At 44.2% G+C, this 15730-nt stretch overlaps 1 protein-coding gene across 1 annotated transcript in view; it reads right to left on the bottom strand.

Moving 5' to 3' along the window:
- Window positions 1–806: 806 nt before the first annotated feature.
- Window positions 807–15730, bottom strand: part of MDFI (MyoD family inhibitor) — a 44603-nt gene continuing 29679 nt past the window's right edge. The window contains exons 2-4 of the mRNA XM_056845247.1: window positions 14303–14521; window positions 2925–3197; window positions 807–1117 (exon numbers count right to left, since the gene is read on the bottom strand). Of these exons, the coding sequence (XP_056701225.1) occupies window positions 861–1117; window positions 2925–3197; window positions 14303–14521 (749 nt within the window). The 3' untranslated portion in view covers window positions 807–860. The remainder of the gene's footprint in view (window positions 1118–2924; window positions 3198–14302; window positions 14522–15730) is intronic.

Raw genomic sequence — 15730 nt, 5'->3', positions numbered from 1 at the left:
GTCAGCATTTAGCTGCTGACAAATGAAGAGACAGTGTTCAGAAGCCCATTTCTCATGGCATCAGGGACTGCTCTGAGGCTCTGGCTTCCCTTCATCATGCCACTGGCAGTATCCAGCCATAGCTACAGTTTCAGGGATGGGCCCAGAGCAGCTGCATGAAAATATATATTTTTTCCCCTTGGTACACTAGGCAGCCTGCCATTTCCCTGGGCGCCTGAGATGTTCAGTAGCCAGTCTGGAAACATCAAGGCTGCCAACTACTTGGCACCAATACACCCGAAGCACTTTTGCCAGACAATAAGCACCAGCGCTCAGAAAAAGAATGCCAACAGTCCGATAGCAGCAGGGCCCACGGGCCAGCAGCTGACACTGCTTACCAGCACACCCACCAGACACCCCTGGCTAAGAGTGCCTGAGATCTCTGGCCCCGTGTGGCTGCTTCAGGTCCCGGCCAAACACAAAGGCTGGCATCTGCGCACCTCTTCTGCTCCTGCTCTTGGCTCAGGGAGCAGGAACCACTGCTCTTCCCCAGCTTCCATCTGGAGGAGTCTGGAAGAAGGGGGGAGAGTGAGAGAGACCACATCCCCCCTTATCTTAGTCCTTCAAGAATCCTGCAATTTTTTGGCAATAGTTTGGGAAGAGAGCTGCCAGTTTCCCAAGCAGTTTTGCGCACCCAATACTGATTCCAACTGACTAAAAAGACATCACCTCCTGTGAACTCATCTCGTTTTTCAAACCTTAGTGTCTTTGGTCCTTGATTATTTGATAGCGGAGGTCAACAGAGACCTCATTGCCCGGGCGTTCCCCCGGGGCCTCCCTCTTAGAGCTCCTATCCAAGGAACGAGATCTGGGTCCAGGTTTCAGGAAGAGAAGCACAGACCACAGCACTCCATGCAGATCTCCAGGCAGTCAGCTGACTCACAGCATGCATCAATGATGCCACAGTCCATGTCACAGGGCAGGTCGCAGTCAGCGCATTCCCCAGAGCCGCAGCAGCAGCAGCAGATGCAAGAATCTTCAGAGCTGCAGGAGCCGCAAGTGGCACAGTCCAGCATGATGTTGCAGAGTGTCAGGAACTCACAGAAGAGGCAGGAGAGGATGCAGTGGACACAGCAATCTGGAAGCAGAAAGAGAAGAGCATCAAAGAGCAAGTATTAGCAGGGGAGTGTGGGAGCTGGAACAGGAAGGGAAGATAAGTGACGGGGGCACAATGGGAGGGCCAGAAGAAACTGTGGGTAGTGAGAGCATAAAAAGTGAGAGCATAGAAATTGTGGTGAGAGCACAGAAAGAATCTGCCAAGGCCATTTCTGGAGTTAAAAGGTGTTGCTCAAAAATTCTTGTGACAACAAGAGTACCATTGTCGAAGGCTTTCATGGTCAGAGTTCATTGGTTCTTGTAGGTTATCCGGGCTGTGTGACCGTGGTCTTGGTATTTTTTTTCCTGACGTTTCGCCAGCAGCTCTGGCAGGCATCTTCAGAGGAGTAACACTGTCCTTCAGACCCCGGTCACACAGCCCGGATAACCTACAAGAACCAACAAGAGTAACGTTAATATTTGAAAATAACCATCTACATTCCACCCTTCCAAGGTTTTGGGGACCAGCTTGGTGATAGTACTCAAAGCCATTGCAGATGTTGAAGAGCTTCTGAATAGCCCTACCAACGATCATAACAGGAAGTGAGGGCATATTAAAGGAAATGTAAATGGATGTGTGACTGGCTGGGATATTACAACTCGGAGAAAAGCATCTAATAATCTATCTGGCAGTTATGAGTAGAAAGTCTTATTCATTGTGGGAAAGTATGACAAGGCTATAGTATTAAACCAATAACCTTCTTTCTGAACATACTTAAAACTAAACATTGTACCCTGGCACCCATCATAGATTTTTCAAAAAAGGAGGACAGACAGCAAAGCTGTTGTGGACCAATTTCTCTTTCTCTTGCCTCTTTGAGGCCAGAAAGGTCAGAAATACAGCAACTGCCAAAAGGATGGTGAGCGACAGTAAGGCCCTATTGATTGACTGACTGATTTAAACATTTATACCCCACCTTTTCTTGTGGTTCAAGGAGCCTTACAATAATAGTTTTAAAAACACACACATAATTCAAATTACAAGCAAAATAAAATATCCATTGGCCTGTTTGGAATCTTGGACCAATTATTTTTTTGAAAAAGTTCTGAAACCTCCAGTAAACATTACATCCAGAGATCATTTGTCTGCACATCTTCATACTCTTCTGTGCTCTTTCCCAGTTGTGCCTTGTTTTTTTTAGCTTGCTCTTTGGGGACACAGTTACAGCTTTCCAATACTTGCATGTACACCATACAATCACTATATAAAGAAATAGATGAGATGGTAGCAGTTAAAACATTTGTGTTGGAAGAAAAGGTAGACATGTCTACAGGAGCCACAAGCAGCAAAAATGGAATTTGAACTCCTGGCCTCCCCATGTTTTAGCCCAGACAGCATTCCTTAAACATATGATTGTCTGGGTTCTGGGTTCAAGAAAACTGCACTGCCCCTATGCCAAACGAGAATGTGCAGTTTTCACAGGTGAAACAAGCATCCTGCAACTCCCTGCATCTGCCTATGGCCAGGTGGGTAACCAGGATAGGTTGTGAATGTGATCCCAGAAGGTGCACTGAATTAGTGGACCCAGACCTCCAAAAAAAACCCTCGGGAAGGCTTTAAATGGAGGGTCATGGTCAGATTCCACGGTTCTTGACTGTCTTGTTTAGGACCTCAATTTTGTCTATTTTGTCCCAACATGAAGCTATAATCAGGGTTACCAGTGTCTCCATCATCACATTTCCTTCTGTCAGTGTGGCTGGTGAAGTGGTTCTTTCTATCCTCTGATACTTGGAGGACTACATGTGTTTTAACAGCAGCTGAAAACCAGTAAACTGTGTGGGAGAAGTACCTTCCTGTGCTTCGGTGGGGATTTGAGATGATGCAGATTTGGAGCTGCCTTTGCTCTTTTTACTGATCTGGCTGTTGATGGAGTGATGTGACTGGAGCTTCCGATGAGGCTTCTGTGAGCTTGACAATGAGCTGAGTTCAGAACACAGGACACCATTCCCGGCCTCGCCGTTAGAACTGCCCAGGTCTGGCACACACCCAGCACCATTTTGCAGAAGAGGGGTATAAGCTGTAGTCGAATGCGTCTGGACAGTTACTCGGCTCTGGGGCTGGCCTGTTGGGGACAGGGAGAAGCAAACTGAGCACAATTGTGATACAACACATCCAGGGCATTATACTTAAGATGGATTTAAACTTTGCCAGCTCAAAATGAGAAACTCCTTTATGTTTGTTTCCTGAGAGCTAAAGATTTACAACCGTTTGTCGCTCCGCATTTTGTTTTATTTACCCCCCCCCCCCCCCCGCAATGTTTATGAAGAAAAATGTGAACAGGCAAATAAAAAAGATAAGTGCAGCATATTTCAGAACCTTAATTATCCATTCCTCATCCAGGTACATAGTGTGTGTCCTGTGCTGTGTAGCCAAGCACATCTGGTGCCCCCTCCACCTCCAAACTGAGTTTAAAGTTGCACAGAGCTGTGTGCTGGTATTTGCACAAGCTATGGCGTAGAAACTGCTCAGAAAGCTAGTTAGAAAAAGACAGTAACTGGTCCAACTCCACAACTTAGTACCCAGCCAGAAATTTTCAGACAGGAGCAGGCTGTATGCATGCTTCTGAACCTGAGGTTTGTCTACTACTGAACAGATCAGTGTTGATCAACTTCTCGGCAGAAACAAAGGTAAGCAAAGAATCAGCCTCACCATGTCCAAATAAGCGACTTAAGCCTGCTTTTTTCAAATGAGGGTACAATGACTCTGCAAGCCAGGCCTTTGTAAGGACAGAGGGTCTTTGTAAGACCTTCTAACACCAATCCAACTGACATTAAAAGGAGCCCTCTCAGGGCCAAATTGCATGTAATACCAGAAGAAAAATTAGTTTTGTCCTTAACTCACAAGCCCACAGATTAAAACTTGCTCATATCAATTAAAATTGACCCTCTCCTACTAATCTAGTTAAAGTTTAACTGCCCAATCTATTAACTAAATCAAACTGTACTTTTAATCATCTGAACCCATTTTTTTCTTTGTACATGGGTATCAGAAGATGTCTGTATGACAAAACATGTTCAGCATATATACACAGCACACATTTTTGTTGCATGTGAATGAACCCAAAATCCACACATGGATAGATTTAAAATCTTTATACCCCACTTTTTCTCCTTGGACACAAGGTGGCAGATGACAAAAGTTGCAAGGGCACAATCCGTAACAATCCATTAAGATACAAACAATTCACAGATTTAAAAAAAAAAAAACCCACACAGATTAAAAATGCAGCCGCATCTGCCAAAACAGGTTACTCACCTCAAAATGCCTTATGAAATAACAGTATCTTAGATGCACTGAGTGAAGACATTCTCTACCCCCCCCCCACTTCTGATAGGCCATTCGAGAGGACGGGACATACCACAGGAAAAACCTGTGACTTAATGGTTGCTGTACAGATTATCTAGGAGCCCCATGGCGCAGAGTGTTAAGCTGCAGTACTGCAGTCAAAAGCTCTGCTCACGACCTGAGTTCGATCCCAACGGAAGTTGGTTTCAAGTAGCCGGCTCAAGGTTGACTCAGCCTTCCATCCTTCCGAGGTCGGTGAAATGAGTACCCAGCTTGCTGGGGGTAAAGGGAAGATGACTGGGGAAGGCACTGGCAAACCACCCCGCAAACAAAGTCTGCCTTGGAAACGTCGGGATGTGACGTCACCCCATGGGTCAGGAATGACCCGGTGCTTGCACAGGGGACCTTTACCTTTACCTTTACAGATTATCTAAGAGGGGCAACACAAGCAGAACGCTCTCTGAAGAACATAGCTATGTGAGAGCATATTGGGAGATGCAGTTCAATAAGTATGAGGGCCCTAGGCCATGAAGAGCTTTAAAAGTAATAACCAGCACTTTGAATGGGACCTGGAAGCAAATATGTAACCTGTGCAGTTGAGGCAGCACTGAAGTTATATGTTCCAACTGGCTGACCCTGGACTGAATCTTGCTGCTGCATTCGGTACCAATCGAAGCTTCCCAGACATCTTCAAAGTCTGCCCCATACAGAGTACATTGCAGTAGCCCCGACTGTGGGTTACATTAGTATGGATCAGTGTGGCTAGGCTGGCAGAATTGAAATAAGGGGCCAGTTTATGATCTAGCTGTAATTAAAATGCAGGACTCCTAGCAACAGTGCCAACCTCTTTATCCATCAACAAGGCTTGGTCCATGAGTACCCCAAAGCTCTTAACCTGATTTGTTTAAAGGAGATTAAACCCATCTAAATTTGGTATATTGACACCAGCTGAACACTCAGCCTCCCAACCAGCACCACCTTTGTCCTGTCTCAGTTATATGCCTTACCATGTATATGTGTGGTAAAATATAGATGTGTATGTGTGCTTCACATACAATAGTAAGCATACATTGTATATATTTCACTGTCCACAAACACATAAATGCAATGAATATCTATGTAGGTAATGTGAAAAGTGCAAGAGATCACAAACTACAGTTTGGCACTTGCCTGGTTAATTTAAAAAATAGGTTAGATTCAATAACTCCTCTTCCCTCCATTGCCATGCCAAGTGAAAGGCTCATGTAACTGGGGTCTATGATTTCCCCTAAAATCAGGGGAACTGATTACTTCAAGAGCCCTCCCCAGCCCTCAGAAATAGCTTTTTTTTGGGGGGGGGGGAGAACAGAGAGCTGCAGCTGAAAGATGAAGGAAGCAGGAATGATCTGTTCTACAAACTGAAGTCAGCTTATGGTTCTCTGGATTCTGCCTAGAGAATTATCTTCACCAGGTAAGATATTTTTGGGAGGAAGGGATTCATACACAAAATTCACTGTTTGGAATCTTGTAGTTTCCAACTAACACACCAGCAGAATCTAGACCAGGACAGAGTTCTGGATTGGCCACAAAGCAAACAAATACCCAGTAGGAGGACCAGTGTTTTTCCCTGCTAGACTTTACATGTCTCTCCTCTCTGATCCATAAACAAGCAATGATTCAGCAGAAAGGTTTTAGGGCAGAATGTACTTTGAGCCAATTTAGGGAACAGAAGCTGTATTCTCTTTGGAGTGTTGGCTGCACAGGACTCTAAGACTTCTGAGATGGAAACGGTCACTATTGAATCATGCTGAAAACATCATGCAAGACTTCTAAACGCAACATGTTTCTTTTCTTGTGAGAGCAGGGCATTAGGCAATACAAGTAGCAGAGACACAATCTTGATGAGGGTGCCCAGCAAAAGTTATTATGTTTACACAGGATTCTTTTTTAATGCATATGGTCTTAAAGGACAGAGGAAAAATAGAGGTGGGTACTGAGAAATGCAGCTGCTGTGTCCTTGAACAGACTACAGGAAGGAGGCCTCCTGCCATGGAATTTAATTGTCTGTCAAATAAAGTGCCCTATGTTCCCTGACCTTGGGTATGAACCCACTTTCTACTCAGGTTTTCAGTCTGCTGCAATGCCAGTTTCAAGGCACCTTTTGACCCCAGAAACCATACATTAGTATGCTAATGTCCATGAGATGCAGTGGTCACATGAAAGTTTCTTACTTAATGCAAATGGCTTGAAATTTCCAAGAGTACCTACTTGGTCTCCTTATCTGTGAAAGGAAGAGAGTAGATGCAATTTCTGTACTTAAACTTTTCTGGAAGGAGACAGCCCCTTGCTATATGTATTTCCATCTAGTTTTCAAATTCAGCCAGAAATGAATTTCATCATTTGAGTTTAAATGAAACCCATGAGAATATGGGTTCACAATGACATGACCTTAACTGCAGTGGCACGAATGAACTATTATAATCATCATTATTTGGGGGGATGAAATTATAGAGTGGCGAATCCCCTAATCAGATAATTACAGGTGGGAATGCCACTGATGATAAGAATTTCATTCTCAGCCTTTTATTATTGCCCACCCTGTAAAATGCTCTCCAATATCAAATCAGGCTAATATTTAAGGCTTCTCTAGTTCAGGGGGTGAAAGAATGTGAGTAGGCTGTAGATATAGTAGGTACAATTAGGGCTGCCAACCTCAGGGTGGGACCTGGAGATCTCCTGGAATTACAACTGATCTCCAGACTACAGAGGTCAATGCCCCCTAGCTACTTTGGAGGGCAGACGCTACGGAATTATAACCCCCGAGGTCCTTCCTTCCCCTCCCCAAATCCTGCCCTCCAGGCTCCACCTTCACATTTCCAGGCATTCCCCCCCCCCAGAGTTGGCAACTCTAGGTGCAACGCACAAAGAGTTTCTTTTGTGCAAGCCAACCCAAATAAACTAGGCACAGAAATTATAGTAATATTCCTCTAGATTTTCCCCCCTGAGAAACAAAAACTCAATCCAATGGGCTGGGGGAAAACATTTTTTAGGTTTACAGCACTATCAGAGATAATTTGGGATTTTCTTTTCTGATTTTGAATTTTATTCTTCATTTTTCAAGGGTAGTTATAGTAATGAAACACAAGAAGTTGAAATTAGGGAGGTGCGTTCAGATATATTTAGTCAAAATATATCCAAAAACACCTTATCCATATTTTCCAGATATATTTGGGTCTCTGGATGGTATCCAGGATTTTTCAGGATACCAGGAAATAGGTCCCAAAAAGTCCTGGAAATATTCTGGAATAAACAGAAATATTGGGACCCGGTGTTTTAAGGCTTCTGGGACCGTTTTTTATTTTTCCAGTGTGTCTGTGTCTTCCCAAGGCTTGGTATCAACTTGCCATGTTGCTTTGGCTTTGATTGTGTCCTTTTAAATTGGTTTTGTTGGTCTTGCAACATTGTATTCTTTGTATAGATTGCTTCCTGTTGGGCTTGCTTTTTGTGGTGGATTCTCGGGTTCTACATTGCCTTTGATTCTCATTGGTTCTGATTGATTGTACATTTGCTGGGCTTCCAACAGAGGTCTTTTATGCATGGGTTGGATTTCTCGGCTTGGACCTGGGTTCATTGCACATTAAAGTAGCCCAGGTTGGGGAAAACTGTATGCATTGGCTTGAATGATCAGGGACAAAACTGTTTGCTAATCGAACCATGAATACAGAAAAACACTCTCCCAAGCTCAAATCATGTCCCACCCCTTTAAATGCTCTCTGTAATTGGCATACCTCACAATGCTCCCCGTGAGAGAAGATTTCCTTTTCCCCAAACCCAACTGCAGCATAAAAAAGCATTTTAAGAACAAAAAACGAAGCAATCTGAAAGAAGGGGAGGGGAGAAATCCAAGCCTCATTTTAAAAAAGCCTTTCTTTTGCTCAGAAAGCGCTCCAAGGTAGCAGGAAGCAGGAAGCACTTGAATCCCCGCCTCTTTACACACTGCTTTGTGATTGGCTGTGAGAGAAGCCAATCTTCTGTTTTCCCGTTTAACCATTGGCATGCTGCTTTGAGAAGGGGGTTGGAAAAGGGTGGGGTGTGATGGCGCGGGGAAGCTCAACCTGAGAACGGCGTATGCCTGCTCTGTGACTCCGGAATGAGCCAGGATGAACTGTTTAATTCGGGCCAGAAGAGGAATGAGAAAAGCCGGGTTCATTATGCGTCAAAACAGCATTGAGCTTCCAATGAATGAGATATCGTGCATACTGAAAAAATTGATCCTGGATGAAACGGGGAATAAAGGAGGTTAAAGCGACCATGCATAAAACACCATTAGGTCCTATTAAGTTTGGCTTGGATGATTCTCTGGTTTGAAATTGGGTTGGATTCTCACATTGTACATTTGTTATGTTAGGCTTGCCACATTGTCCTGTGGTTCTGCCAGGATTTCCTGCTTCGGCATTGGTTCTTTGGGTCTGTTGGTTCTGTCTGCTTTGAAAGGCTCTGGGCCAGGGGTTGCTTTGTTTGTTCTTGTGACCCTGGCTATTTTTTGCCCAGGGGAAAGCATGGAATTTCCCACCCCATTCCCCAATAGCAAACAATGGAAGATGGCTAGTGTCACCTTGTTCACGTCCAATTCACTTCAAATTTGGGAGTTACTTAGTGGACAGGCAACTGCAGGTCTGATGCAATTTAGGTGCAATTTGCTCAAAAACAAAACAAAAACAACCTCCAGCCTTCCAGAAAGATAGGGAATAATGGAGTCGAATATTATTGGAATCCCCCCCTCCCCCCCCAAAAAAAAACGGGATCAGAAAACTAAACCAGTATTTGGAACCCAGGATACCAATATGTTTGGGCTCCCTGACATCCAGATTTGAAAAATACTGATTTTTCTTCCTGAGCTCCACATCCCTAGTCAAATTCCTTTCCCCCTTCCTTGTTCTCTATATTGAATCCTTCCTAAAAACTGCTGGCCCTTCCTGCTGTATACATGCAGCAAAAAGGTTCAGTTCAGATTCTGAAATGACAGGACCTTTTGTTTGGAGGAAGCAGGAGTGCCATGATTATGTCCTTGATCAGGCTACTTATCTTTATAATGTTGCAATAGAGCTAGGATTTGTCTTGCTCTATTTACTTCAACAAGCACTATTTTTATGCAGAAGTTACAAACCGACATTCCAGTACTAGATCAAAAGAACCAGCTCTTCTTTGAAGCCAAATAGTCAGTTGGACAACTACTGTTCCATGGTCCACTGTTCCCATCTACCACTGAATTTTGTAGTTCCACACTCTGTCCCCCTACCCTCATGTCTCAAATAGGAATGTTTTACATGGAAAAAGTAAGGTGAATTTGCTTGCCTATGAATCTCTTGCAAGTGAAAATTATATAACGAGGACAGAATATGTAACATAAGAATCTCTCTCTTTTTTTGGGGGGGGTACTTTTGCCTTCCCCCACATTAGTATTGTTCCGAGAACTTTCAAACTGACCCATTAGTAAAGCCACATTAATATAGCCCGACAGAACGACACAGCACTGATCTTCTGGCATCTTTTCATATACATTAGCATAATAATCACAGGACTCCATACATGTTCAGGATGCATTGCACCAATCAGGGGATGTGCACATATTAGAGGAACTTCCTGCTCCCGGCAGCTACAGAGCCACCTTGTTTCATAAGCCAGCTAGGGTGGCATTAATACAAAAGCAGAGCTTTCATGGTGAGGGGAATCACACTGGCTCAATAAAGCTTTGAACCGCTACTTAGTGTAGAGCAGGGGTGTCAAACTCATTTATTACGAGCACCGGATATGACATAAATGTCACTTGGTTGGGCCGGGCCATGCCTCACCAGCCCAGATTGGGAGCAGGGGGTGGTTGCCTTGGCTGGCGAGCCAGCAGTGGGCTTGCCAGCAGCAGGCTCACCAGCCTACATCCAGGGTGTGTGTGTGTATGGCTGCCTTGGCTGAAGAGATCACAGTGGGCTCCCCAGCCCAGATTGGGGCCCAGAAGGGTGGCCGCCTTGGCTGGTGAGCCCACAGTGTGAGAGTGGGGGAGCCCAGATTGAGAGTGAGAGGAGTGGCTGACATGGCTGGCCCGCGGGCCAGATAAGAGCTCTCAAGGGGCCAGATGTGGCCCCAGGGGCCTTATGTTTGACACTCCTGGTGTAGAGCCTCTGGAGTGTGGAAATAACCTGATACAAATGGAATTTCAGAGCCACGTTTGCAGGCAACAGTCATGATATATACATCCTTCATAAGAGAACCCTCTACATGTGTACATTGTACTCAGGAATACATTGCTCAGTGCCCTGAGGCCTTAATAATTCAGTTCCATTTAATGAAGATATGAAGTTCCTTACAGTCTTTATTTCATTCATCCTCACAGTAACCCTTATGGGACTGGATTGATGGATTTAGCAAGCTGGTCATGCAGCAGACTTCAAGGCAGAGCAGAGATTTCAATCAGGCCTTTCCATATGGAAACCCAACATTCCACACATTCCACCGTTCCGCCCTTCAGCAGTATATGATTTCTGTATTCTTCTTCTAAAGAAAAGTTTTTTGTTGAACTGTTGGTTGAACATTAACTATAAAGCCACCTTGCTCTTAGGGCCAGACTGCAGGAGAAGGTGCACTTGGCATGTAATTTGGCTGCAAAAAGCTGCCAGTGAAGGTCAAATGTGGATTGGGCTGTGGCACTAGAGAAAGGGAAGACTACCTCTTATGCCTGTGGCTCCATCCCACCTATGGAAAATGTTACATGCAGTTCCCCCCTCCCCCAGCTGCTTTAAAGGGAGGAGGAGAAGGCACAATATAGGGACTTGTCTTTTTTTTTTTCCTACCAGAAATTAAAGCTGCCTGGGAAAGAAGGGCTAATAGAGAAGGTGTCTCTCTCTCTGTGTTAGGAGAGTTACAGCAGAGTTAGGAGGCAATGCAACATCTGGGAGCATAGCTGCTAAAAGCTCTCTCTGCACAGAGGGTGCAGCATGACTGAAGAGTGACTCATAGGTGCAGAATGTCAACAGGCAGGCAGCCCAGTACCAGATGCTCACAGACATGTGGTCTTGCAGTCGCACACAGTTTCATTGCAATGGCATTTCTTGTACCCGGTCTCCAGTCACCTTTTGTTCTACGCATCTGCCTGCACAACAGACGATTTGCAGACATAATTAAAATCCTTCCTGCTCTTCTCTTCCTCAAAGGGAAGATCCTTTGCATGGCTCTATAGATCAAGGCCCTTTTAGAATACATCAGGAACCAGTACACTTAATGTTAATGGTGAAATGGTAGCCCAAAGGTCCAACGTGGATTGGGCTGTGGCACTAGAGAAAGGGAAGACTACCTCTTTTTTTGTGAGAAAAGCTGCACTAGCAAGTTGCAACCAGAAAAAGGGATGATGGGAAGGTGTGCATTTTTGCAGGTCCTGTCCATGTTGATGTCATTTTGTTTCCTTCAGTCCCTGCAGTGGCCATTTCCCCACTCCACTGGAGGGCTTTAAAAAACTAAGTAGTAGCTATATTCCTTAAATGTTTAAGTTGCATTTTAAGAGAGCTTGTAAAACAGAACTCTTCAGAAGAGGTTTTGGCTCCTTAAGATGACAGTGCTGTTCTGTGAGTGCACTGAAAGACAGACATTCTGTTGAATTTTATATTAAGTGTTTTTCTGTTGGTTGTTTTAATATTGTTTTAGCACTGTGTTATCTTGTACTGACTTTGTTGTTGTTACCCACCTTGAGTCCCCCTTACATGAAAGAAAAGAGGGCTTATAAATGTTTTAAATACAATAATATGTTTTAAATAAAATAAAGTTAACAAAATAATGGCAGCAGCAAACCAGTACATACAACTCATAAAACAACAGCAAAATAGACCCACACAATGATGAGCCAGGTAACCATAAAAAGCATAAATGAGCAAACCATGAATGGTAAAATCAGAACTGAAGGACAGAACTGAAGGACAAGACAGCCTTCATACACCAAAGACTTGCAAAATGCATTCCGCTTCTTGCTTTTATTCCTTGCTTCACCCCAAACTCAATTCCTCTTTACCCCTTCTCCATCCCTTCTCTGCTCACTTCAGCCCTGTTCAGCTCAGTCATCTACATACCAGCAGGTGCCACAGGATGGCAGTGGAAGAGAAGGGGTGGACCTGGCAAGTCTTATCAACATCACTATGGTGTCTCCTTCAGTTACAGAAACAGCTGGTTCGTGCTTCTACAGAATGCTACAGGTTACTATGCAGGAGAATCATGTTGATATCAGCAGTGCCTGGACCCGTCTTTCCATATACACACTAATGCAAAACATGTACAGAAGCTCTCCTTTCAGTTACTACTTAGTGGTTACAGGTCAGTGCTTTTCACAACAGTGTATTAGCACAGCATTAGTTCCATCACCCAGTGTTTGACCCCTCCCCCCAAAATGAAATCACGCCTGCCAGCCTCTCACTCCAAACTGACTACATGATTTCCAAGAGTATACAGTGGTCACAGTTCAAAATGTTCTGCATTGCCTTGAATGTTAGACAAGGAGGTGGGGGGAGGGGGGAGTCAGGAAAAAACCTATCTAGCGAAATATTGACTAAGACCATAAAAGGTGAGATAAACTGAAGACATCGTTAAAAAGTGTATGACTACAAAACTGGCAAACAGCTCAATTTGCTAAATTGAGTGAAACTGTCAAACTGAGCTATGATAGAGCATAGAAACATTTGTTAAAAACCAGTGATCTTTTGTTGATGCAACCAAAGCAAGTATTAATTGCTTTTATAAACTTATTCATTTATCTGATTGTTTTTAAGGATTTATTCTATGGAAAGGACAAGTGTCTTTGATTATCAATATAGCTATTTCTCAACACGGCCAAATCTATGGATACTTAGATTCAGAGATCAGAGCCATGAACAGGGGCTGTGGCTCAGTGGTAGAGCATTGGCTTGGCATGCAGAAAGTCCCAGGTTCAATCTCCAGCATCTCCAGTTGAAAGGGACTAGGCAAGTAGGTGATGTGAAAGACCTCTGGAAAGCTGCTGCTGGTCTGAGTAGACAATACTGACTTTGATGGACCAAGGGTCCGATTTCTCTCAGTGGCTGTTGTGGGGGTTGCTGGGCAATCACAACAGTATCGCCCACCTTTAAGCCTTGGCATCTGTCAGTAAAAGGCAGTGGGAAGAAGCAGGGCCATTTAAATGGTGGTTTTGGCCTTTGAGGGAGGGACTGGCCTGGATGCAACCATTGGGCAGCTTGATACCACAAACTTGCATAACTTACTCAGGCCCAGCTACTTGCCCGGACCCAGCTATGTTCAACAGCAGCCACCCCAAAAAAGCCAGAGTGGTTAGAGTTTCATATTAGGTTTTGAGACCCAGATTTGAATCACCACTGTGCCATGGAAGCTAGATGGGTACACTTGGGCAGTCTGTCTCTATCTCACAGGTGAAAGGTGGGTTGGTTGGTGGACAAGAAGAGAAGGAAACAGGGAAAGTTGAGGATATGGGAGTTACCAGGAGGAAGGAAAGAGGAAAATCCAGTGAGGTACCTTCGACAAGTCCTTGCGGGTTCCCCACCCACAACTGTGTCTGGTGGCTGGCACTGCACAACTGGACCATAGTTTTCCTGGGTAGGGGCTGCTGGTGGAGGGAAAGATGAAGACAGGGGGGGCAGATAACAGTAGGATGGTTGGTGGGTGGGAATGAGAGAAGGAAGCAGGAAAAAGGGAGAGGATATGGGAGCTGCCAGGAGGAGAAAGAAGAAATAGTGTGTGTGTGGGGGGGAATACAAAGGAAAATGACATGCTCCCTGCAAGTCCTTGCAGATCTACCATTTGTATTTATATTATTTCAATAAAATTCACATTAAAAAGGACAAAGCAGGAGATGAGAGGAAGGGAGGACAAACGTACGTGTAACGGCTTCTGCAGCTACAGAAAAGTCACCCTCTGATTTTTCCTTGGAAGGTGCTTTTCCATTCACCAAGGATCGATGAGAGACTGAATGTTCTTGTGATGGCTTGTCTTCCTCCACAGCTGTGGACTGACTTTGAGAAGGGATAGAACACCGTGGAGTAGGTGGTGCTACCGCTGAATTCGGCATGGCGGAAGGGCTCGTGTTTGCATCCTGACCTGAAAGAGATGAGAGGTTCCAACATGAGCATTGTTTTAGTCTTCAATACAGCAGGCTTACTTGGTGTCAAAGGCTCTGGAAAAAAATGCATCTTCAGGCCAGCTCCTCAAGTATAGGATTGTGGTTAGAATGTTTGACTAGGATCTTGGAAGAGCCAGATTTAAATCTCCACTCTGCCATGAAAGTTCGCTGGGTAAACTTGGGCAGTCACTGTCAAATAAACTGGTAACAGCAGGAATATCATGGAAACATTAGCAGGGTTGCCAGCCCAGCTCTGGCAACTGGCAGGAGACAGTTGTGGGAGGGAGACATGTAAATTGCCATTGCTCCAATAGCACAATGTGACTTCCCATGCAAACCCGGAAGTGATGCCACCAGGAGCCACTCTAGGATTCTACTGAAATTCTGTAGTTTTGTGTTACTTCCAGGTTCACACCATAAATCATATCACACACGCCCCCATTTCACCCCACCACCCTACCAAATGGTAGAAGGGGACCAGGGCTGCAGAATGGAGGAGTCCCAACAGCTCCAGCAACAGAGCTATTTTTTTAAAATAACACAATATAGAAATGAAAGACTTGGTACAATAAATTCTATTAATATATTTTTTTCCTGTCCTAATGCAGGATGGTTCAAACATGCATTAAGCATTGTGTAAATAAAAGATGTGCATACAGTAATACTTTAACAATATTAATGAACATGAAAGAAGAAAGCAAGGGTGATATTCTGGAATTAATTAAGCAATGCGGGGAGTATGACCTTATGAATGCCTCCACCTTCACCAGACAGTAAATAATCTGCAGGCAAGTCCACATGATTAAACTAATTTGAATTAAGCCTTTCCACCTTTCTGCAGTTTGGTCTGAAAGTAAAGAAAAGAGTTCTGAGTTGGCATCTTTGTATTAAAATTAGACATGCTTGCTATAGGTATAAAAATAAGGGTTATTCCTCAGTAATCTATTATTATTCACAACTCTCTGTCATTTCAGGAAAAAGCAGAAAACTGGAATGCTGACATGACAAGAACACTCAGGGTTGCATTCTCTTGTGAACAAATTCCAATAATAATTGCTGCTTTTATTCTTCCATCAGTGCCCTTCTGTCCAGCAAGCAGAAACTCAACAGACGCTGCTTTCCTTATACCTACACCTCCATGTTGGGTCAAGCCTTGCCATGAAAAAAGAGCAGCAACTCTTCCTCTA

Source organism: Euleptes europaea, chromosome 2 (assembly GCF_029931775.1).
Source record: "Euleptes europaea isolate rEulEur1 chromosome 2, rEulEur1.hap1, whole genome shotgun sequence".
NCBI lineage: Eukaryota > Metazoa > Chordata > Lepidosauria > Squamata > Sphaerodactylidae > Euleptes > Euleptes europaea.
The sequence above is the reverse complement of the archived record's forward strand: the minus strand, read 5'-3'. Positions and strand labels throughout refer to the sequence as shown.